A 25526-nucleotide genomic window follows, 5' to 3' on the forward strand; every position below is an offset into this window, starting at 1 on the left:
TTTCCTATTTTGGTTGGGTTTGTTCCCCATTTTTTGTCTGTTTTTTTCCCCATATTTTTGTGGTTTTGTTCCTATTTTTGGGGCAGTTTTGTTCCTATTTTTGGCTGTTTTTACCCCATTTTTTAGTGTTTTTTTTCCTATTTTTGAGTGTTTTCCCTCCATTTTTGGGTGGTTTTTTTTCCACTTTTTGAGTGTTTTTCCCCCTTTTTTTTTTTAGTTTTTCCCATTTTTTGAGTGAGTTTTTTCCCCATTTTAGGTTTTTTTTTCCCCATTTTTTGTCTGTTTTTTCCCTGGTTTTAGAGTGGGGTTTTTTTTTCTATTTTTTTGTCTGATTTTCCCTTTTTTAGGAATTTTTTTCCAATTTTTTTCTGTTTTTCTCACTTTTTAATATTTTCCTCCATTTTTTTGGTGTTTTTTCTCTTTTATCTGTGTTTTTAAGGAAACACTTTTTTAGAAATTTTCCAACTTTTTTTAAAGGAATTTTCCAACATTTTAAAGAGATTTTTTTCAGATATTTTCCAACTTTTTTTTAAGGAATTTTCCAACTTTTTTTAAGGAATTTTCCAACTTTTTTTTTAGGAATTTTCCAACATTTTAAAGAGATTTTTTTCAGGGATTTTCCAACATTTTTAAAGGAATTTTCCAATAATTTTTTAGAAATTTCCAAACATTTTTTTCAGGAATTTTCAAACACTTTTAAGGAATTTTTCAACATTTTAAAGGAATTTTTCAGGGATTTTCCAACATTTTTTTTAGGAATTTTAAAATATTTTTTTCTGGAATTTCCCAATATTTTAAAAGGAATTTTTCAACATTTTTTAAGGGATTTTCTGACATTTTTTTAGGAATTTCCCAACTTTTTTTAGGGATTTTATCAGGGATTTTCCAACATTTTTTTAAGGAATTTTTCGATACTTTTTGAGGAATTTCCCAACATTTTTAAAGGAATTTTTCAACATTTTTTAGAGATATTTTTTTTTCCCAGGGATTTTCCCAAGATTTTTTAGGGAATTTTTCCCAACAGTTTTTTCAGGAATTTTCCGATATTTTTTAGGAATTTTTCAATCTTTTTTTTTTTTAATTTTTCAACTTTTTTTTTTTTCCTCAGGGATTTCCCAAATTTTTTTAGAGAATTTTCCAACTTTTTTGAGGAATTTTCCAACTTATTTTAAAGACATTTTCTAGCAACTTTAAGGATTTTTTCAACATTTTTTAAAGATATTTTCTAACACTTTTTAGGAATTTTTCAACATTTTTAAATGGATTTTTCAACATTTTTTTAGGGATTTTTAAAAGGGATTTTTCAACATTTTTAAAGGAATTTTTCATCATTTTTTTAGGAATTTTTTAAGGAATTTTTCAGCATTTTTTTTTGGGATTTTTCAGGGATTTCCCAATATTTTTTAGGGAATTTTCCAACATTTTTTTCGGAATTTTTCCAATATTTTTAAGGGATTTTCCTACATTTTTTACAGGAATTTTTCAAATCTTTTTAGGGATTTTTTTTCAGGAATTTCCCAACATTTTTAAAGGAGTTTTTCAACTTTTTTTGGAGATTTTTCAGGGATTTTCCAACTTTTTTTTAGGGATTTATCAATATTTTTTTTAGGAATTTCCCAACATTTTTTAGGATTTTTTTAGGAATTTCCCAACATTTTTTTAGGAAATTTCCAACATTTTTTGAGGAGTTTCCCGATATTTCTTAAGGAATTTTTACACATTTTTTAGGGATTTTTTTAGGGATTTCCCAACATTTTTTTAGGATTTTTTCAACAAGTTTTTAAGAATTTTCCAACCTTTGTTTAGAAATTTCCCAATATTTTTTTAGGAATTTTCCTACATTTTCTTAAGGAATTTTCCAACATTTTTAAAGGAGTTTTTCAACTTTTTTTAGAGATTTTTCTGGGATTTTCCAACCATTTTTTAGGGATTTATGAATATTTTTTTAGGAATTTCCCAACTTTTAAAAGAAATTTTTTAGGGATTTTCCAACATCTTTTAGGGAATTTTCCCAACTTTTTTTTAGAAATTTTTCAACAATATTTTAGAGGTTTTTTTTTTTAGGGATTTCCCAACATTTTTAAGGAATTTTCCAACATTTTAAAAAAAGTTTTTCAACTTTTTTTGAGATTTTTCAGGGATTTTCCAACATTTTTTTAGGGATTTTTCAACATTTTTGTTGGAATTTCCCAACTTTTTTGGGAGAGTTTTCCCAACATTTTTTTAAGGGAATTTTCCCAACATTTTTTAAAGGAATTTTCCAACATTTTTTAAAGGAATTTTCCAACATTTTTTTTAAGGAAATTTCCAACATTTTTAAAGGAGTTTTCCAACATTTTTTGAGATTTTTCTGGGATTTTTCAACCATTTTTTACGGATTTTTCAACATTTTTTAAGGGAATTTTCCCAACATTTTTTAAAGGAATTTTCCAACATTTTTTTAAGGAATTTTCCAACATTTTTAAAGGAGTTTTTCAGCTTTTTTTTTAGGAATTTTCCAACATTTTTTTAAGGAATTTTCCAACATTTTTTTAGGAATTTCCCAACATTTTTTAAAGGAATTTTCCAACATTTTTTAAAGGAATTTTCCAACATTTTTAAAGGAGTTTTTCAACTTTTTTTGAGATTTTTCAGGGATTTTTCAACCTTTTTTTAGGGATTTTTCAACATTTTCTTAGGAATTTCCCAACTTTTTTGGGAGAATTTTCCCAACATTTTTTTAGGAATTTCCCAACATTTTTTTTTTTTTTTTCCCACCCTTTTTTCAGGAATTTTCCGCCTTTTCCAGGGATTTCCCAACCCTTCCCGGTTTTTTCCGCGCTCCCGGCGCAGGGCGGGGATGGGGGTGGGGGAGGGGAGGGGGGGACTCTCATTAGGAGCCGCCTCATTAAGAGTTAATTACGGCCCGGGAGGGGGAGGGGCCGCTCCCGGCCGAGGGGAGGGGGCGGGGGAGACCCCCCAAAATCCCCGAGACCCCCAAAATCCCCGAGACCCCAATCCCAGCTCGAAACCCCCAAAATTCCCGAGACCCCCCAAAACCCCAATCCCAGTCCCAAAATCCCCGAGACCCCGGGATCCCAATCTCAGCCCCCGAACCCCCAAAATCCCCGAACCCCCAAAACCCCAATCCCAGTCCCAAAATCCCCGAGACCCCCAAGATCCCAATCTCAGCCCCCGAACCCCCAAAATCCCCGAACCCCCAAAACCCCAATCCCAGCCCCGAACCCCCAAAATCCCCGAACCCCAATCTCAGCCCCCAAATCCCCGAACCCCCAAAACCCCAATCCCAGCCCAAAACCCCCAAAATCCCAGAACCCCCAAAACCCCAATCCCAGCCCCGAACCCCCAAAATCCCCGAACCCCAATCTCAGCCCCCAAATCCCCGAACCCCCAAAACCCCAATCTCAGCCCAAAAGCCCCAAAATCCCAGAACCTCCTTAGACCCCAATCCCAGCCCCGAAACCCCAAAATCTCTGAACTCCCCGGACCCCAATCCCAGCCCCCGGTACCCCCCGGCCCGCGGACCCCGGAGCTCCCCCGGTACCCCCAGCCCAGTCCCGGTACCCCCGGTGCTCCCCGAACTCCCAGTCCAGTCCCGGTGCCCCCCGAACTCCTGGTGCACCCCGGTACCCCCCGAACCCCCAGCCCAGTCCCGGTACCCCCGGTACCCCCAGCCCAGTCCAGCCCTTGTTCCCCCCGAACTCCCAGCCCAGCCCAGTCCCGGTGCCCCCCGAACCCCCGGTGCCCCCCGTTTCCCCCCGGTACCCCCAGCCCAGCCCCGGTACCCCCAGCCCAGCCCAGTCCCGGTTCCTCCCTGTGCCCCCCGATACTCCCGGTATCCGCAACCCTGTCCCGGTACCCCCAGCCCAGTCCAGTCCCGGTACCCCCGGTTCCTCCAGCCCAGCCCAATCCCGGTTCCTCCAGCCCAGCCCTGTCCCGGTTCCTCCCGGTGCCCCCAGCCCGTCCCGGTACCCCCGGTTCCTCCAGCCCAGTCCCGGTTCCTCCCGGTACCCCCAGCCCAGTCCCGGTGCCCCCGGTACCCCCAGCCCAGTCCCGGTTCCCGGTGCCCCCAGCCCATCCCGGTGTCCCGGTACCCCCAGCCCTTCCCGGTTCCCCCGGTACCCCCAGCCCGTCCCGGTGCCCCCGGTGCCCCCAGCCCTTCCCGGTTCCCCCGGTACCCCCAGCCCGTCCCGGTTCCCCCGGTGCCCCCGGTACCCCCAGCCCTTCCCGGTTCCCCCGGTGCCCCCAGCCCGTCCCGGTGTCCCGGGGGATGTTTGGGGGGATGTCGGGGGGTGTTTGGGGTCGGGCTGGGCTCGCTGCTATTTTCAGCCCAGCTCCGTCCTAGAAACACAAACGGGCCCGAAGAGGCGGCGGGGGACGGACGGACGGACGGACGGACGGACAGACAGAGGGGCGGGGGCGCTGGGGGGGTCCCTTTGTGCCCCTCGCCCCCTCCCCGGGGCTCTGACAATACCGGGGTCACTCCCCCCGCCCCAAAACCCCAAATCCAGCCCGGGGGGAAGGGGCGAGCCCGGCGCGACCCCCAAATCCAGCCCGGGGGGAAGGGGCGAGCCCGGCGGGACCCCCAAACCCAGCCCGGGGGGAGGGGGCGAGCCCGGCGGGACCCCCAAACCCAGCCCGGGGGGAGGGGGCGAGCCCGGCGGGACCCCCAAATCCAGCCCGAAGGGAGGGGGCGAGCCCGGTGGGACCCCCAAATCCAGCCCGGGGGAGGGGGCGAGCCCGGTGGGACCCCCAAATCCAGCCCGGGGGAGGGGGCGATCCCAGCGCGACCCCCGCCCCCAAACCCAGCCCGGGGGTCCCGGGGGGAGGGGGCGATCCCAGCGCGACCCCCGCCCCCAAACCCGGCCCGGCGCTGGCGCCAGGGCCCCGCCGGCCCCTTTGATGCCGAAGTTTTTTACACCCAGAAAAATCCCATTGAGGCTCCGGGGGGAGGGGCGGGAGGGGGAGGGGAGGGTGGGGGAGGGGCGCGGCAGATGGGAAGGAGCCCCCGGTGGGTTGGGGGGGGGGAGGGGTGAGGGGTGGGGGCGGGGGGGATGTTGGGGAAGGGGGAGAGGGAGGGGTGGGGGGAGAGGGACGCGCCCCCCATCCCGAGCAGGAATTAAATGGAATTCAAATAAATAAATTAATAAATAAGTAGCGGCCGCCCCCCTCCCCCTCCCCTCCCCCCTTTTCCCCAGCCCCTCCCCCCCGCATCACCACGTGGCTTCCTCCCGCAAACATTTTCACATTTTCACATTTTCACTCCTTTTTTTTTTTTTTTTTTTTTTTTTTTTGTTTAAATTTTCCAGCTCGGGGTTTATTTCAAGGTTGTTCCCGCTCCCCAATTCCTCCAAATTCCCGGTGTCCCGTGGCCACTGCGGGGCCACTCGGGCCAGCTCGGGGGGGGCCCCCGTAGCCACCGGCGCCACCGCCCTGCCCGCCGGGGCCGCCCCCTCCCCTCCTTCCTCCTCCTCCTCCTCCTCCTCCTCCTCCTCCAGCGGCCGCCGCCCCCCTCCCCAACGGCACAAAAATCCGCTGGGCAAAAGGCAAAAAAAAAAAAAAAAAAAAAAAAAAAAGATAAAAAAAGAAGAAATTAAAAAAAAAAAAAAAAAAAAAAAGAAGAAGAGAAAAGAGAGAAAGAGGAGGGGAAAAATATAACCAAAAAAAAAAAAAAAAAAAGCAGCAGCGGCGGGGCAGAGCTCGGGGGGCGAAGCGGAGCCGCCCAGCGCAGCCCCCGGGCCGGCAGCGAGCTCGGCGCAGCCCCCCGAGCCCCCCGAGCCCCCCGAGCCCCCCGACCCCCAGCATGAACAAGCTCTACATCGGGAACCTGCCCGAGGGCGTCACCGCCGCCGAGCTGGAGAAAGTGTTCGCCGAGCACCAGATCTCCTTCAGCGGCCAGTTCCTGGTCAAGTCCGGCTATGCCTTTGTGGACTGTCCCGACGAGCAGTGGGCCATGAAAGCCATCGAAACTTTCTCGGGTGAGCGGCCGGCGTGGGGGCTCCACCCGCGACCCCCAAACCCTGATCCCTCATCGACCCCGATCCCAAAATCCTGATCCCTCATCGACCCCCGATCCCCAAATCCTGATCCCCAAATCCTGATCCCTCATCGACCCCGATCCCCAAATCCTGATCCCAAAATCCTGATCCCTCATCGACCCCCGATCCCCAAATCCTGATCCCAAAATCCTGATCCCTCATCGACCCCCGATCCCCAAATCCTGATCCCCAAATCCTGATCCCTCATCGACCCCGATCCCCAAATCCTGATCCCAAAATCCTGATCCCTCATCGACCCCCGATCCCCAAATTCCGAAACCTCAATCCCTTCCGATCTCTCCTGACCCCCGAAATCCCATTCCCCAAACCCTGATCCCTCATCGACCCCGATCCCAAATCCTGATCCCTCATCGACCCCCATCCCCAAACCCTGATCCCAAAATCCTGATCCCTCATCGACCCCGATCCCCAAACCCTGATCGCTCATTAATCCCTGACCCCAAAATCCTGAAACCTCCGTCCCTTCCGATCCCTCCTGACCCCCGAAATCCCGATCCCCAAATCCTGATCCCAAAATCCTGATCCCTCATCGACCCCCGATCCCCAAATCCCGACCCCTCGATCCTTTCCGATCCTTAAATCCCCAAACCCCGATCATTTCCGATCCCCTCATCAATCCCCGACCCCCAAATCCTGATCGCTCATTAATCCCTGACCCCAAAATTCTGAAACCTCCATCCTTTCCCATCCCCGAATCCCAAAACTTCGATCCTTTCCGATCCCTCCTGACCCCCGAAATCCCGATCCCCAAATCCCGACCCCTCGATCCTTTCCAATCCCCTCGATCAATCCCAGACCCCCAAATCCCGACCCCCCAAATCCCGACCCCTCGATCCTTTCCGATCCCTCCTGACCCCCGAAATCCCGAGCCCCGAAATCCCGATCCCCAAATCCCGACCCCTCGATCCTTTCCAATCCCCTCGATCAATCCCAGACCCCCAAATCCCGACCCCTCGATCCTTTCTGATCCCTCCTGAGCCCCGAAATCCCCATCCCCAAATCCCGACCCCTCGATCCCTTCCCATCCCCTAATCCCGAAACCTCGATACCTTCTGATCCCTCCTGAGCCCCAAAATCCGTCTCGGTCCCTCCCGAAATCCTGAACCCCTAAAAATCCCGATCCCCCAAATCCCGACCCCCCAAATCCTGACCCCTCGATCCTTTCCCATCCCTCCTGACCCCCGAAATCCCTCCCGACCCCCCAAATCCGGACCCCTCGATTCTTTCCGATCCCCTCGATCAATCCCTGATCCCCAAATCCCGACCCCCCAAATCCTGACCTCTCGATCTCTCCTGATCCCCAAAATCCCTCCCGACCCCCAAATCCCGACCCCTTGAACTCTCCCGTTCCCTAAATCCCGATCCTTCGATCCCTCCCGACCCCCTCGAGCAATCCCGACCCCCCAAATCCCTCTGATCCCTAAATCCCGACCCTCAAAATCCCGACCCCTCAATCTCTCCTGATCCCCAAATCCCTCTGACTCCCCAAAATCCCGACTCCCCAAATCCCTCTGATCCCTAAATCCCGACCCTCAAAATCCCGACCCCTCAATCTCTCCTGATCCCCAAATCCCTCTGACCCCCCAAAATCCCGACCCCTTGAACTTTCCCGTTCCCTAAATCCCGATCTTTCGATCCCTCCCGACCCCCTAAATTCCTCCTGACTCCCCAAATCCCTCCTGATCCCCCCAAAATCCCGACCCCCAACCCCTCTCCAATCCATGGGATCCCGCTTTTTGTCCCTTCCCCAAAAACCCCAAAACCCGGGATGGGGACACAAAGCGACACCAAAACCCCACGGGGATCCCCCAAAATCCCGGGGATCCCCCAAAACCCGCGGGGTTCGGGAGCAGCCAGGGAGAAACTCGGGAAAAGGGAATTTGGGAGAAAATCGGGAATTTGGAGGCTTTTAAATTTATTTTTTTTTCCCTCCTCTCCATCTCCTTCCGCCTGGGCTCTTCCCACATCTGATTTTTCTTCTTTTCTGCTCCCCCCTCCTAAAAAAAAAAAAAAAATCAATAAATTAATTAAAAATAAAAAATAAATTTTAAATAAATCGTGGAATTACCAGCAGCGAGGAAATCCCTCTCCATTTTTCCAGGAGAAATCCATTTAATGTGGAATCCCTAATTTGGAGCTTTTCATTGTGAAATGAAAAAAAAAAAGGAATTTTCTCCAAAGACTTTTCCTGGAGAGCTGAAAGAAAAGAGGGAGGAATTCTCCAAATCCACTAAAAAAAAAAAAAATCCCAAATCTCAGAGTGAGAGATAAAATATTCCCAAGGAACAATTCCACGTGGAACCTGAATTTAATAAAAATCCACTTTGCTGGGAGCTGAGTTTGGGTGAAATTCGGGAGAATTTGGGTTGAATTTTAGGAAAATTCCCATTTTTCCCGAGTTTTTTTTTTTATCCCAAAATTCCAACCCCGGGCACGTTTTGTTTGCAGGGAAAGTGGAGCTCCACGGGAAGCAGCTGGAGATCGAGCACTCAGTGCCCAAAAAACAAAGGTAAAATCAAAGTTTTCATTGATTTTTAATTGATTTTGAATCGTTGTTGTGGGAATTATTAATTTGTGTTTCAGGGGAAAAATAAGAGAGAAAAAAAAACCAAAAATTTTCACCTAAAAATGAGGAAATGTTGGAGATTTTAGGCTGGGATTTGTCCCCAGCGAGTTGAGTTTAATTAATTCGTTTATAATTTTATGGATTAATTGATTTTTTAAAAAATAATTTTAATCTGCGGGGTTTTTAATTTTTAAAAAAAGGGGGAAAAAAAGTGAAATAAATAATTCTCCACGTGCTGCTCAAGGTGATGGATGGTTTTGGGGGCTGGGATTTCCAAACTTGCTGCGGAAGAATTTATGGAAAGAAAAAAAGAAAAGAAAAAAAAAAAATTGTGGAAAAATTTCCCAAATCCTTTTGGCTCTTGGGCTAGGAAACGAGTGAAAATCTTTTGTTTTGGGAGAAAGAAATTAAAAAAAAAAAAAAATTAAAAATTAATAATTTTATTGCTAATTTGATTTAAAAAGTGAATTTTGCTGGGGAGAAAAGAATCCAAAGCAGCACGTGGCCGCTGTGGGCGGGCAGGGATGAAACGCTGATGGAATTCTCGGGATTTTTGGGGTGAAAATCGGCGGTTTTGGGGTTTCCCAGGATCTCCCGCCCAGCCCCCACCTTCCCTGGCCTTTGTTGTTCCCGGCTGGGAATTCCCGGAAAATCCCTAAAAAATCCTGCCTGGATTTATTTCCCAGAAATTCCCGTTTTTGTTTTTTTTTTTTTTTTTTTAATCCCCTCCCCTCGTTTTTTGTCGTCCCCCTCCTCCCGAAATTCCTGGAATTCCCGGAATTCCCGATCCCAAATCCATCCCACGTGACCCGGGCGCCTTTTCCAAAGGGGAGAAAAGAGGGGAGGGGGCGACGCAGCCAAAATCCCGGCCCCAAAATTCCCAAAATCCCTCCCAAAGTCCCCAAATTCCGGTCCTGAACTTCCCAAAATCCCGACCCAAGATTCCCAAAATCCCGACCCAAGATTCCCAAAATCCCGACCCAAGATTCCCAAAATCCCAGCCTGAAACTTCCCAAAATCCCGACCCCAAAGTCCCCAAATTCCAGTCCTGAACTTCCCAAAATCCCGACCCTAAACTTTTTAAAATCCAGATCCCAATTTCCCAAATTCCAGTCCTAAACTTCCAAGAGTCCTGACCCCAAACTTCCCAAAATCCTGGCCCCAAAATTCCCAAATTCCAGTCTCAAACTTCTCAAAATCCTGAACACGAAGTTCCCAAATTCTGGCCCCAAAATTCCCAAAATCCCTGCCCAAAAATTCCCAAATTCTGCCCCCAAACTTCCCAAATTCCCAACCGGAATCTTCCCAAAATCTTGGCCCCAAAATTCCCAAATTCCAGCCCCAAAATTCCCAAATTCTGGCCTCAAAATTCCCAAATTCCCAGCCTGAATCTTCCCAAAATCCCAACCCCAAACTGCCCAGAATCCCTGACCCCAAAATTCCCAAAATTCCTGACCCCAAAATTCCCAAACTCCCACCTCCAATTTCCCAAATTCTGGTCCTAAACTTCCCAAAATCCCAGCCCCAAACTTCCCAAAATCCTGATCCCAAATTTCCAAATTCCTGACCCCAAAATTCCCAAAATCCCATTCCTAAACTTCCCAAACTCCAGCCCAGAACTTCCAAAATTCAGCCCCAAATTTCCCAAAATTCAGCCCCCAAATTCCCAAAATCCTGACTCCAAATACCCCAAATCCTGACCCCAAATTCCCAAAATTCCCAACCACAAATTCCCAAATTCTGGCTCCAAACTTCCCAAAATCCCAGCCCGAATTTTCCCAAAATTCCAACCCCAAACTTCCCAAAATTCCCAAATTCTGACCTGAATCTTCCCAAAATCCTGACCCCAAAATTCCCAAATTCCCAACCCCAAATCTCAAAATCCTGACCCCAAAATTCCCAAATTCTCAACCCAAAATTCCCAATTTCCAACCCCAAAATTCCCAAATTCTCTCCTTTCCCTGCCCCATTTTGGGAATCTCCCCCTTTGACCTCACCTCAAAATTCCCAAAAATTTTTGGGAGGGAGCTGATCCCAAAAAAAGCTGATCCCAAATCCAGCCCCGTTTTTTTTTGGCTCAAATTCCCAAATTTTGGTGGAATAATTTTAATTTTTATGAATTTTTTTCCCCCTCCCTGATGATTTTTATCACTGGAATTCCATAAAAATTCACAAAATTTCCTAAAAAAACCCAGGAAAATCCCAAATTTTCCCCTTTCTTTGGATAATCAATAATTTAGGGATGGAAGAGCTGATTCCCCCTTTTTTCCCCAAAAAATTCCCTAAAAATCCAAATTTTCCTTTGGGATCTGGGATTTTAAAAAGAGTTGGGAAAAAAAAAAAAAAAAAGGACAAAAATTAAAAATATTTTGGGATTTGGATTTATTTTCTTCTTGAATGTCCCTAAAATTCTTGGATTGGGCTGAAAAAAAATCTCGTTTTTGGGTTTTTGGGATTTTTGGGGGTTTTTTGGGATTTTTGGGGTTTTTTTTGGGATTTTTGGGGTTAAAATCCACATTTCCCCTCCATGCTGCTCTTAAAGGGCCAGCGCCTCTTTTCCCAATTTTCCCTCCTGGAATATTTTTTGGGAATTTTGGGAAGGATTTTGGATTTTTTTGGGTGTGAAAAAAAACGATTTTGGGGCTTTTCCCATCAACTGGGGATTGTTGGGAGCTGAAATTTGAATTTTTGGGGTGAATTTTGGGGCTTTTTTGGCTTCTCCAAACCCAGGGAAAAAAGGGAGATGTGTCCTTAAAAATTGAATTTTTTTTTTTTTAAATTTTTATTTTTAGGAGTTTTTTGGTTTTATTCAATTTTTTTTTTTTTTTTTCAAACTGGAATTTCCAGTTTGGAGAGGCAGAGAGCAGGAAATGGTTAATTAAGGGAGAATTTAGGGATGGGAAAAAAAAAAAATTCCTCCCCTTTCCCCTCCCCCCAAAACCTGACTTTATTTTTTTTCCCCCTTTTTTAATCCCTTTAAAAATATAGAAATTTATTTATTAAAAAAAACAAAAACAAAAACAAAAAAAAAAAAACAAAAAAAAACCCAAAATTGATTTTTTTTTTCTTTATGCTAAAATAAAAATAATGATGTAAAAATTTAATTTTAATTAATAACTAAAAACTCCAAGGAATTCTTTCCTTTTGTTTCATTCTGATTTTTTAAAATTTTCCTAAACAGAAATTTAAAAAAATTAATTTAAAAACTCCAAAATTGGTTAAAATAGCACCAAAAAAATGGATTTGGGGTGAGTGATTCCAAGAGGAATAAATTGATTTTTTTTTAATTAATTCTTGGGATTCTTCCAATTATTTTCATTATTTGGTGAAAATTTTGAGCAGAATTCTTTAAAAATCTTAAATTTGGAGAAAATATGGATAAAAATGGGATTTTATGAACAAAAAGGAAATTTTGGGTTCATTTTGGGGCATTTTGAGCATTTTGTTGTTTTTTTGGGAGTTTTTTTTTTCCTTTGGATTTTGTTGAGGGGAAAATTTGGGAGAAACTGGAAAATTTTCAAGCCCAAAATCTCCAAAATTCTCCTGGTTTGAGTCGCTGGGGAAGCTGAATAAAACAAAGATTTTGTTAAAAAAAAAAAAAAATAAAAATTCAAAATTTGGGGGTTTTTGGGTTGGGATTTGGGATGGATTTAAAATTAAAAAAAAAAAAAAAATTAAAAAGTGATTTTCATCTCCAGCTCTTCCTGGCATTAATTTTAATTCTAATTATAAAAATTAATTTTTTAATTATTGTAGCGACATCAAAGTTGGGTTCAGGGCAGGGAAATGTTGGGAAAATCCTAAAATTTGATTTTTTTCCCCTTGGATTTTCCTTCAAATTTTGAGTTTTCTATCCAAAAAAATTCTCATTTTCCACAGGGAAAATCCTGGAATTATTTGGAATTAATTGGAATTAATTGGAATTAATTGTTCCTAACGAAAAAAATTCAAATTCAGGTTCAGGTTCCTTTTTTTGATTAAATTTTCACCTCAAAATTTGCTTTTTTTTTTTTTTTCCCCTCTTTTGGGGTTGGATTTGCTGGAAATAAAATTAAAAATGAACCAAAAAAAACCCAAAAATGAACCAAAAAAACCCAAAAATGAACCAAAAAAACCCCCAAAAATGAACCAAAAAAACCCCAAAAATGAACCAAAAAAACCCCAAAAATGAATCAAAAAAAAACCCAAAAATGAACCAAAAAAACCCAAAAATGAACCAAAAAAAACCCAAAAATGAACCAAAAAAACCCCAAAAATGAACCAAAAAAACCCAAAAATGAACCAAAAAAACCCCAAAAATGAACCAAAAAACCCCCCAAAATTAACCAAAAAACCCCAAAAACGAACCAAAAAATTTTGGAATTTTTTTTTCCATGGAAAAGGAAAACCCAGGTGGATTTTGGGGCTAAAATTCTGCTTTTAATCCAATTCTAAAATCTTGATTTTTTTCCCTTAAAACGAGGCTGGGTTGGGAGTTTGAATTAAAAAAAGCTGAAAAATGGAAATTTTGAGGAGCAAAAAAATGGAATAAATCCCAAATTTTTAATTTTTTTCTTCCTTGGAGCTCCCAAATTTCATCTTCTCCTGGATTTCCACCAAAAAAAATTTGGGAATTTTGAGTTTTTCGTGGATTTTTAGCCCGAAAAAGTCAAAACTCCAACGGATCTAAAAAGATTTTTCCACAAATTTCATTCCCGAGGTTGGAAACTTTGGGAATTCCAACAAATTCGGGATCTCAGGGAGAGAAAATTCAATTTGGGGATGCCCAAAACGGAGGAAAATTCCTTCATTTCCCTCTTTGCTTGTGGGAGATGTGGGGGGAACATCCCAAAAAATTGGGATTTCATGGAAAAGTTGGGAATTTTGAAGGCACAGGGAGGAATTTGGGGTGTCCCAATTTCCACTGGGAATTCTTTGTGTTCCATTCCCAAAGGGAATTCCTCATTCCCAATTATTCCACTGGGAATTCCTCATTCCCATTCCCATCGGGAATTCCAGGTGTCCCAATTCCAAAGGAAATTCCTCATTCCCATTTCCACAGGAACAGGAAATTCCCATTTCCATGAATTCCTGGGGTAACATTCCCATTGGGAATTCCCCATTCCCATTTCCACAGGAACAGGAAATTCCCATTCCCATTGGGAATTCCTGGTGTCCCAATTCCAAAGGGAATTCCTCATTCCCATTCCTGTCAGAAATTCCAGGTGTCCCAATCCTGCAGGAACAGGGAATTCCCATTTCCTTTGGGAATTCCTGGTGTCCCAATTCCACTGGGAATTCCCCATTCCCATTTCCACAGGAAATTCCCATTTCCATCAGGAATTCCTGGTCTCCCAATCCCAAAGGGAATTCCTGGTGTCACAATCCTGTCAGGAACAGGGAATTCCTCATTCCCATTTCCATTGGGAATTCCTCATGTCCCAATCCTGCAGGAACAGGGAATTCCCATTTCCATCAGGAATTCCTGGTGTCCCATTCCCACTGGGAATTCCTCATTCCCATTTCCACAGGAACAGGAAATTCCCATTTCCATCAGGAATTCCTAGTGTAACATTCCCAAAGGGAATTCCTGATGTCCCATTCCCACTGGGAATTCCTCATTCCCATTCCCATTGGGAATTCCTGGTGTCTCTTTCCCACAGGGAACAGAGAATTCCTCATTCCCATTCCTGTCGGGAATTCCTCGTGTCCCAATCCTGCAGGAACAGGGAATTCCTCATTCCCATTCCCATTAGGAATTCCTGGTGTCCCAATTATTCCACTGGGAATTCCCCATTCCCATTTCCATCGGGAGTTCCTGATGTCCCATTCCCAAAGGGAATTCCTCATTCCCATTTCCACAGGAACAGGAAATTCCCATTCCCATTGGGAATTCCTGGTGTCTCTTTACCACAGGGAACAGAGAACTCCCTATTCCCATTCCTGTCGGGAATTCCTGGTGTCCCAATCCTGCAGGAACAGGGAATTCCAATTTCCATCAGGAATTCCTGGTGTCCCAATCCCAAAGGGAATTCCTGGTGTCACAATCCTGTCAGGAACAGGGAATTCCTCATTCCCATTTCCATTGGGAATTCCTCATGTCCCAGTCCTGTCAGGAACAGGGAATTCCCATTCCCAAAGGGAATTCCTGGTGTCCCAATTATTCCACTGGGAATTCCTCATTCCCATTTCCATCGGGAATTCCTGATGTCCCATTCCCAAAGGGAATTCCTCATTCCCATTTCCACAGGAACAGGAAATTCCCATTCCCATTGGGAATTCCTGGTGTCTCTTTTCCACAGGGAACAGAGAATTCCCTATTCCCATTCCAGGAATTCCTGGTATCCCAATCCCAAAGGGAATTCTTCGTGCCCCAATCCCAAAAAGAATTCCTGGTGTCCCAATCCTGTCAGGAACAGGGAATTCCTCATTCCCATTTCCACAGGAACAGGGAATTCCTCATTCCCATTCCCATCAGGAATTCCTGGTGTCCCAATCCCACAGGAACGGGGAATTCCCATTCCCACCAGGAATTCCTGCTGTCCCATTCCCAAAAAAAACGCTCCCAGTTTCCACCCCCATTCGGATCCAGGATTTTCCAGCCGGGATCGGATCCAGCAGGATCCAAGTTCCCATCAGTGCCCGGCTCCGAGCACTCCCAGAAATCCCAGACTGGAATTCCCTGGAATTCCCTGAAATCCCAGAAATTTGGGATCCCCCCCGTTCCCACAGGGAAATTCCGGCTCTTCCCGGGTCCCGAGGGGGCGGATCCAGAGGAATTCCCGATTTTTCCCTCCTTGCTGCCGTGGGAAATGTTGATTTTCATGCTGGAAGTTTTCCCAAATTTGGGAATTCCGGGGTTTTTTTTGGGATGAGGAGCACGGAGAGTCTCCGATCTCCATCCCAACTCCACGAAATTCCTGGAATTTTGCCAGCAGAGCTCCGGCTTTGCCTCAATTCCTGTGGAATTCCGGAGCCGTGGGATCAGCCCTGGAACTCCCTGCGGCTCAAGAATCCTAATTAATCAATCCTAATTAATCAACCCTAATTGAATAATCCTAATTAATCACTCCTAATTAAATAATCCTAATTAATCAATCCAAGTAATTCCCAGCTTGAGGGATCCCAAACTCCCGGAGTTTTCGCCTGCCTGGGATTGGGAAAGGGAATTTGGGATTTTCCCTTTTCTGTCCGTCCTTATCCCAAACATTCCCTGGAATTCGTGGATCCCATCCAACTGGGATTTGATCAATATTTACCTGGGAATTCCTGGGAATTTTGGGATCATTTTTCCCATCAAAATCTCCCAAAAAATTCGACCAAAGGAGCCTCAAATCCCCCCGGAGCGGATTTGGGATCCCCACGTAGGAAAATCCCGAAGGATTTGATGTTTTTGATGGAATTGTTCCAAGAGTCTGGGAATGGGAAGGGAGGCGGAATGCCAGGAATTGTAAATCGTGTGAGTGACAGCTGTCAATCACCCGGATAATGAGCAGCAATTAGCCAGGAATTCCAGGATTTTGGGAGCGGCCCCGAGGGATTTGGGATCCTTCCCAGGGGGAGGAGCCGGGCCGGGCTCAAATCCCACGTTTGGGATTTTCCTGCTCCGGGTCGGCTCCCAGATCAGAGCAGAATTTTGGGAATTCTCCCAAAAAAATCCGGAATGTTCCGGCTTTAATCCTGAGTTTTATCCAGGAATTGGGGATGGAGAGGGAAATCCAGGGATTTTGGGATTATTTGGGATCTGTGCTAGGATGAGGAACGGCTCTGGAAGAAAATTCCCTGTTAAAATTTGGGATTGAACCAGGAGCTGCTTCTCTAGGAAAAGGGAATCGGGAAGAGCAAAATTTGGGAGCAGTGCCTGGAAAAAAACTTGGATTTGGGAATGATGATCCCAAAGGGCTTCACCTCATCCCTCCCTGCTCCTGCTGGGATTCCCAAAAATTCCCAAATCTGGGAAAAGCCAAATCCACCCTGGGAATCCCAGCAGGGCTGGAGAGATTCTGGAATTTTTTTCCTGGGGGATTCTGGAATTTCAGTCCCAGAGGAATTCCGGGATTTTATTCCTGGAGGGATTCTGGAATTTCACTCCTGGGGAAATTCTGGAATTTCAGTCCCAAAGGGATTCTGGAATTCTGCTCCCAACGGGATTTTGGAATTTCACTTCCAGAGGAATTCTGGAATTTCACTCCCAGACAGATTCTGGAATTTCACTCTCGGTAGGATTCTGGATTTTCATTCCTGGAGGATTCTGGAATTTTGCTCCCAATGGAATTCTGGAATTCCAATCCCAAAAGAATTCTGGAATTTCACTCCTGGGGGGGCCTCTGGAATTTCTCTTCCAAAGGGATTGTGGAATTCTGCTCATGGGGGGGATTCTGGAATTTCTATCCCAAAAGGGGTTCTGGAATTTCACTTCTGAGGGAATTCTGGAATTTTGTTCCTAGAAGAATTCTGGAATTTCGCTTCTGGAGGAATTCTGGAATTTTGCTCCCAAAGAGATTCTGGAATTCCACTCCCAGAGAAATTCCGGAATTTCACTCCTGGAGGAATTCTGGAATTTCTTTCCTGGAGGAATTCTGGAATTTTCCTCCCAATGAGATTTTGGAATTCCACTCCCAGAGAAATTCCGGAATTCTGCTCCCGGTGCAATTCCAGCCCCGAGTGACCCTGGATCCACCAGGAATCCCCGGAATTCCGGGATTGCTCAAACCCCAAAATCCTGTTTTTCCATCCTTGCAGGAGCCGGAAAATCCAGATCCGGAACATCCCGCCCCAGCTGCGATGGGAGGTAAGAGCGGGGGGTCATTAATTATTAATTAATTAATTAATTAATTGGCTCTTAATTACCTGGGAATCCCGGGAGAGCGACCCCGGCCATTCCACAATTCCCGTTAATTCCCGTTCTTTTGGGATTTTCCCAATTGTGCAGGGAATAAAAGGGATTCTTAATGATCCAGATGGAATTCTTAATGATCCAGATGGAATTCTTAAAGATCCTAATGGAATTCTTAACGATCCTGATGGAATTCTTAATGATCCAGATGGAATTCTTAACGATCCTGATGGAATTCTTAATGATCCTGATGGAATTCTTAAAGATCCTGATGGAATCCTTAATAATCCAAATGGAATCCTTAATGATCCAAATGGAATTTTTAACGATCCTGATGGAATTCTTAATGATCCTAATGGAATTTTTAACGTTCCTAATGGAATTTTTAACGATCCTGATGGAGTCCTTTCGATCCTGATGGAATTCTTAATGGTCCTAATGGAACTCTTAATGATCCTCATGGAATTCCTAACGATCCTCATGGAATTCTTAACGATCCTGATGGAATTCTTAATGAACCTGATGGAATTCTTAATGATCCTAATAAAATTCTTGATAATCCTAATGAAATCTTTTCGATCCTCATGGAATTCCTGATGATCCTCATGGAATTCTTAATGATCCTCATGGAATTCCTGACGATCCCAATGACCTTGAGGGACGGATGGAATTTCCCAGGATATCCCGGATTCATTTTTCCCTTTTCCCAGGTTTTGGATGGATTGCTGGCCCAGTACGGCACCGTGGAGAACTGTGAGCAAGGTAGGCAGGAAAAAATCCCGGATTTCGGGAATTTCCTCTGGATTTCAGGAATTTCATTCGAATTTCGGGAATTTCTGCCCCGTTTCAGGGAGAGGAGGGAACAACACCAGGATTTTGGGAATTTCTGCAGGGGATAAAACCGGGATTTTGGGAATTCCTGCTCTGTTTCAGCAGGAGTAGGGAATAAAAACCGAATCCCTGACTCTTTTCCTGAATTCCTGATTCCGCTTCCTGAATTCCCAATTCCTTTTCCCAAATTCCCAACTCCTTTTCCTTAATTCCTGTCTCTTTTTCCCAAATTCCTGATTCATTCTCTGGAATTCCTGACCCTATTTCCCTAATCCCTGCCTCTTCTCCTGAATTCCCAACTCCTTTTCCTGAACTCCTGACTCTTTCCCGATTCCTTTTCCCAAATTTGTGACTTCTTTTCCCAAATTCCCGACTTCTTTTCCCAAATTCCCAACCCCTTTTCCCGAATTCCTCACTCTTCTTCCCAACTCCTTTTCCCGAATTCCCGATTTTTCCCAAATTCTGATCCCTTTTCCCAAATTCCCGTCTTCTCCCAAATTCCCAACCTTTTTTCCTCAATTGCTGTCTATTTTTCCTGACCCCTTTTCCCAAATTCCCAACCCCTTTTCCCGAATTCCTGTTTTCCCAAATGCCCACCCTTTTTCCAAATTCCCAACTTCCCCCAAATTCCCAATCCCTTTTCCCAAATTCCCGACTTTTCCCCAATTCCTGACTCCTTTTCCTTAAAATTCCTGTCTCTATTTCCTGACTCCTTTTCCTAAATTCCCGAATTCTCCCAAATTCCCAACCTCTTTTCCCAAATTCCTGACTCTTTTTCCCGACCCCTTTTCCCGAATTCCCGATTTTTCCCGATTTCTCGCCCCTGTTCCCAAATTCCCGACTCTTTTTCCCGACCCTTTTCCCAAATCCCTGCTCCCTTTTCCCAAATTCCTGACTCTTTTTCCCGCCTCTGTTCCTGAATCCCCGACTTTTCCCGAATCCCCAACTTTTCCCGAATCCCCGATTTTTCCCGATTTCCCGCCCCTGTTCCCAAATTTCCGACTCTTTTTCCTGCCTCCTTTTCCCGAATTCCCGACTTTTCCTGAATCCCCGACTTTTCCCGAATCCCCGATTTTTCCTGAATTCCCGATTTTTCCCGGATTCCCGCCCCCTTTTCCCGAATCCCCGATTTTCCCCGAATCCCCGATTTTCCCCGAATTCCCGATTTTTCCCGAATTGCCGCCCCCTTTTCCCAAATAATTCCCGATTTTTCCCGATTTCCCGCCCCCGTTCCCAAATTCCCGACTCTTTTTCCCGCTCCCTTTTCCCGAATCCCCAACTTTTCCCGAATTCCCGACTTTTCCCGAATTCCCGATTTTTCCCGAATCCCCGACTTTTCCCGAATTCCCGATTTTTCCCGAATTCCCGCCCCCTTTTCCCAAATAATTCCCGATTTTTCCCGATTTCCCGCCCCCGTTCCCAAATTCCCGACTCTTTTTCCCGACCCTTTTCCCAAATCCCTCCTCCCTTTTCCCAAATTCCTGACTCTTTTTCCTGCCCCCTTTTCCCGAATCCCCGACTTTTCCCAAATTCCCGACTTTTCCCGAATTCCCGCCCCCTTTTCCCAAATAATTCCCGATTTTTCCCGATTTCCCGCACCCGTTCCCAAATTCCCGACTCTTTTTCCCGCCCGCAGTGAACACGGACAGCGACACCGCCGTGGTGAACGTCACCTACGCCAGCCGCGAGCAGACCCGGCAGTGAGTGCCGGGAATCCCGCGGGAATCCTCCGGGAATTCTGCGGGAATTCGGGAATTCCCCATTCCCAGAGCCATCCTCAACCTCAACACCCAACTTCCCAAAACACCCCCCCAAAAAAAAACCCCAAAACAAACCAAAAAAACCCCAAAAAGCCCCAGAAAAATCCCCCAAAAAACCCTGAAAAAACCACCCAAAAAACCTTTCAAAAAAACCCCAAAAAAAGACCCCAAAATTCCAAAAAAACTCCCCAAAAAACCCTTCAAAAAAAACCCCAAAAAAGCCCCCAAAAATCTCAAAAATCCCCAAAAAACTCCCCAAAAATCCCAAAAAAACTCCCCCAAACCCCCCGAGAAACTCCTCAAAAAAACCCCCCAAAAAACCCTAAAAAGCATCAAAATACCCCCAAAAAACCTCCAAAAAACCCTCAAAAAACCCCCAAAACACCCCCAAAAAACCTCAAAAAACCCTGGAAAAGCTTAAAAAAAACCCCGAAAAACCCCTCAAAAAACGCCAAAAAATCCCCTAAAAAACACCAAAATACCCCCAAAAAATCCCAAAAAAAACCCCCAAAAAACCCGAAAAAAACCCCCAAAAAATCCTCAAAAAATCCTCAAAAAATCCCCAAAAAATCCTCAAAAATTCCCCAAAAATCCCCTCAAAAAATCCCCAAAAAATCCACAAAAAACCCCCAAAAAATCCCCAAAAAATCCTCAAAAAATCCGCAAAAAATCCCCAAAAAATCCTCAAAAATTCCCCAAAAAACCCCCAAAAATTCCCCAAAAAATCCTCAAAAAATCCCAAAAATTCCCCAAAAAACCTCAAAAAATCCTCAAAAATTCCCCAAAAATTCCCTAAAAAATCCCAAAAAAAACCCAAAAACAAAAACCCCAAAAAACCCCATCAGAGCCATCCTGAAGCTGAACGGGCAGCAGCTGGAGAGCCACGCGCTGAAGGTTTCCTACATCCCGGACGAGCAGCCCGAGAACGGGCGCAGGCCCGGCCCCGCCCGCGGCCCCGCCCGGCCCGGCTCCCCGCCCGCCGCGGGGCTCCCCCAAAAACCGCCCCCCCCGGACGTGCCCCTGCGCCTCTTGGTTCCCACCCAGTTCGTGGGCGCCATCATCGGCAAGGAGGGCGCGACCATCCGCAACATCACCAAGCAGACCCAGTCCAAGTGAGCCTGCGGGGGGTTTGGGGGTTTTGGGGGTTTTGGGGGTTTTTTTGGGGGTTTTTGGGGTTTTTTGGTTTTTTGGGGTTTTTTTGGGGGGTTTTTAGGGTTTTTTTGGGGCTTTTTTTTGGGTTTTTTTTTGGGGCTTTTTGGGGATTTTTTGGGGGTTTTTGGGGGGTTTATTGGGGTTTTTTGGGTGATTTTTGGGGGGTTTTTGGAGGGTTTTTGGGGTTTTTTGGGGTTTTTTTGGGGGGTTTTTGGGGTTTTTTGGGGGCTTTTTTTGGATTTTTTTGGGGGTTTTTTTGGGGTTTTTTTGGGATTTTTTGGGGGTTTTTATGGGGTTTTATTGGGGGTTTTTTGGGGGTTTTGGGGGGTTTTATTGGGGTTTTTTCGGGGTTTTTTTGGGGTTTTTTTGGGTTTTTTTTGGGGTTTTTTGGGGTTTTTTTGGGGGTTTTTTGGGGCTTTTTTGGGGGGTTTTTGGAGGGTTTTTGGGTTTTTTTGGGATTTTTTTGGGGTTTTTTTTTGTTTTTATTTGGGGGTTTTTGGGGTTTTTTTGGGGGGTTTTTGGGATTTTTGGGGGGTTTTTTGGGGGGTTTTTGGGATTTTTTGGGGTTTTTTTTTGGGGGGGTTTTGGGGTTTTTTTGGGTTTTTTTTGGGGCTTTTTGGGGATTTTTTGGGGATTTTTTGGGGGTTTTTTAGAGGGTTTTTGGGATTTTTTGGAGGGGTTTTTGGGGGGTTTTGGGGTTTTTTTGGGATTTTTTGGGGGTTTTATTGGGTCTTTTTTGGGGTTTTTTTGGGATTTTTTGGGGGGTTTTGGGGTTTTTTTTGGGGGTTTTTGGGGGGTTTATTGGGGTTTATTGGGGGATTTTTGGGGGGTTTTTGGAGGGTTTTTGGGTTTTTTGGGGCTTTTTTTGGGGTTTTTTTGGGGCTTTTTTTGGGGTTTTTTGGGTTTTTTTGGTGGGTTTTGGGTTTTTTTGGGGGGGTTTTTGGAGGGTTTTTGGGGTTTTTTGGGATTTTTTTTGGTTTTTTTTTTGTTTTTATTTGTGGGTTTTTGGGGTTTTTTTGGGGGGTTTTTGGGATTTTTGGGGGGTTTTTTGGGGGGTTTTTGGGATTTGGTTTTTTTTGGGGTGGGTTTTGGGGTTTTTTTTTGTTTTTATTTGGGGCTTTTTTTGGGGTTTTTTTGGGTTTTTTGGGGGTTTTTTAGAGGGTTTTTGGGATTTTTTGGAGGGGTTTTTGGAGGGTTTTTGGGGGGTTTTTTGGGTTTTTGGGGGTTTTTGGGGTTGTTTTTGGGGTTTTTTTGGGTTTTTTTGGGGGGTTTTTGGAGGGCTTTTTGGAGGGTTTTTGGGTTTTTTTGGGGGGTTTTTGGAGAGGTTTTTGGAGGGTTTTTTGGGGGTTTTTTGGGGTTTTTTTGGGGATTTTTGGGGTTTATTTGGGGTTTTATTTGGGATTTTTGGGGGGGTTTTTGGGGGTTTTTGGTTTTTTTGGGGGCGGTTTTTGGAGGGTTTTTGGAGGGGTCTTTGGAGGGTTTTTGGGGTTTTTTGGGTTTTTGGGGGGTTTTTTGAGGGTTTGTTTTGGGTTTTTTGGGGGTTTTTTTGGGGGTTTTTGGGGGGTTTGGTTTGGTTTTTAAGAGGCTTTGGGGTGGGTTTTTTTTGGGTCTTTTGGGAGTTTTTTGTGCTTTTTGGGCCGTTTTTTGGGGGTTTTTTTGGAGTTTTTTTGGGGGGTTTTGGAGTTTTTTTGGAGGCTTTTTTTTTATTTTTTTGGGATTTTTTTTTTTTTGGGATGGGTTTGGTTTTTAAGTGGTTTTTGGGGGTATTTTTTAGGATCGAGGTTCCCCTCTTTATTTGGGATTTGAGGCAGCCTGGGGGCTCTGGGATCTCTCCCGGTGCTCTGATTGTTTTTAGGATTTGTGTTCTCTCCTTTATCTGGGATTTGGGGCTGGCTGGGGGCTCTGGGGCCGTTCCCAATCCCTGATTGTTTTTAGGATCAATGTTTCCCCCTTTATCTGGGATTTGGGGCTGGCTGGGGGCTCTGGGGCCGTTCCCAATCCCTGATTGTTTTTAGGATCGAGGTTCCCCCTTTATCTGGGATTTGGGGCAGCCTGGGGGCTCTGGGCTCTCCCCACACCCGCTGTGTTTTAGGATCAAGGTTTCCCCTTTATCTGGGATTTGGGGCTGGCTGGGGGCTCTGGGGTTTTTCCCAATCCCTGATTGTTTTTAGGATCGAGGTTCCCCCTTTATCTGGGATTTGGGGCTGGCTGGGGGCTCTGGGGCCGTTCCCAATCCCTGATTGTTTTTAGGATCGAGGTTCCCCCTTTATTTGGGATTTGGGGCTGGCTGGGGGCTCTGGGGTTTTTCCCAATCCCTGCTGTGTTTTTAGGATCGAGGTTCCCCCTTTATCTGGGATTTGGGGCAGCCTGGGGGCTCTGGGGTTTTTCCCAATCCCTGCTGTGTTTTTAGGATCGAGGTTCCCCCTTTATTTGGGATTTGGGGCAGCCTGGGGGCTCTGGGGTTTTTCCCAATCCCCGCTGTGTTTTTAGGATCAATGTTCCCCCTTTATCTGGGATTTGGGGCAGCCTGGGGGCTCTGGGGTTTTTCCCAATCCCCGCTGTGTTTTTAGGATCAATGTTCCCCCTTTATCTGGGATTTGGGGCAGCCTGGGGGCTCTGGGCTCTCCCACACCCGCTGTGTTGTAGGATCGACGTGCACCGCAAGGAGAACGCGGGCGCGGCAGAAAAAGCGATCAGCATCCACTCCACGGCCGAGGGCTGCTCGGCCGCCTGCAGGATGATCCTGGACATCATGAACAAGGAGGCCAAGGACACCAAGACGTGAGGGAGCCTGGGATCCCATCCCTGTATCCCTGTATCCCTGTATCCCTGTGTCCCATCCCTGTGTCCCATCCCTGTATCCCTGTGTCCCATCCCATCCCTGTATCCCTGTATCCCATCCCATCCCATCCCATCCCTGTATCCCATCCCATCCCTGTATCCCATCCCATCCCTGATCCCCCCATCCCGGCCTCTTCCCGCCTTTTGGTTTTCTCTCTTTTTGTGTTTTCCCCCTTTTTGGGTTTTCCCCTCTATTCCCAGTTCCCATAATCCCTCCTTTTGGGTTTTTCCCACTTTTCCCAGCTGCCCTGATCCCTCCTGTGGAGTTTTCTTCCCATTCCCGTCCCTATTCCCATTCCCATTCCCTGCCCATTACCATTCCCATAATTCCCATTCCTATCCCCATTCCCATCATTCTCACTCCCACCATTCCCATCTCATTCCCATTATTCCCACTATTCCCACTGTTCCCACTGTTCCCACTATTCCCATCATTCCCATCATTCCCATTATTCCCATCCCCATCTTTGTTCCTGTTCCTATTATTCCCGTTCCCATCCCCATTCCCATCCCCACCATCCCCACCATTCCCATTTTCCCCACCATTCCCACCATTCCCACCATCCCCACCATCCCCACATCCCCACCATTCCCACCATTCCCATTTTCCCATTTTCCCCACCATTCCCACCATTCCCACCATTCCCATTTTCCCATTTTCCCATCATTCCCATCATTCCCATTTTCCCATTTTCCCATTTTCCCATTTTCCCCACCATCCCCACCATTCCCACCATTCCCATTTTCCCATTTTCCCATTTTCCCATTTTCCTTTCCCTCCCCAGGGCTGACGAGGTGCCCCTCAAGATCCTGGCCCACAATAACTTCGTGGGGCGCCTGATCGGCAAAGAGGGGCGGAACCTCAAGAAGGTGGAGCAGGACACGGAGACCAAGATCACCATTTCCTCGTGAGGAGGGGCCCTTGGGGGCCCTTGGGGTCCTTTTGGGGTCCATTCCCACCCTTTTGGGGTCCCTTCCTCATCCATCCCATTGGGGTCCATTCCCACCCTTTTGGGGTCCCTCCTCACACTTTTGGGGTCCCCTCCCCACACTTTTGGTGTCCCTTCCCCATCTCTTTTGGGGTCCCCACCTTTTTGGAGTCCCCTCTCCGCCCTTTTGGGGTCCTCTCTTCATCCCTTCGCCATCTATTCCTTTGGGGTCCCTTTGGGGTCCATTCCCACCCTTTTGGGGTCCCTCCTCGCCCTTTTGGGATCCCCTTCTCAATCCTTTGGTATCCCTTCTCCATTCCTTTTGGGGTCCCCTCCTTGCCCTTTTGGGGTCCCCTCTTCATCCCTTCCCCATCCATCCCTTTGGGGTCTCTTTGAGGTCTCTTCCCCAACCCTTCAGTGCCTCCTTTGGGGTCCCTTCCCACCCTTTTGGGGTCCCTCCTCGCCCTTTTGGGGTCCCCTTCCCAATCCTTTGGTGTCCCTTCCCCATTTCTTTTGGGGTCCCCGCCCTTTTGGGGTTCCCTCCCCACCCTTTTGGGGTCCCCTCCCATCCCT

At 45.9% G+C, this 25526-nt stretch overlaps 1 protein-coding gene across 1 annotated transcript; it reads left to right on the top strand.

Moving 5' to 3' along the window:
- The first annotated feature begins 5803 nt into the window (after positions 1-5803).
- Positions 5804-24936, top strand: LOC130263945 (insulin-like growth factor 2 mRNA-binding protein 1). The gene is made up of 8 exons (XM_056511790.1): positions 5804-5978; positions 8508-8568; positions 17347-17395; positions 18151-18202; positions 19908-19971; positions 20877-21143; positions 23830-23964; positions 24810-24936. The coding sequence occupies exons 1-8, from the start codon at positions 5804-5806 to the stop codon at positions 24934-24936; spliced, it is 930 nt and encodes a 309-aa protein (XP_056367765.1).
- The last annotated feature ends 590 nt before the right edge of the window (positions 24937-25526 follow it).

Source organism: Oenanthe melanoleuca, chromosome 27, assembly GCF_029582105.1.
Source record: "Oenanthe melanoleuca isolate GR-GAL-2019-014 chromosome 27, OMel1.0, whole genome shotgun sequence".
NCBI classification, from domain to species: Eukaryota; Metazoa; Chordata; class Aves; order Passeriformes; family Muscicapidae; genus Oenanthe; species Oenanthe melanoleuca.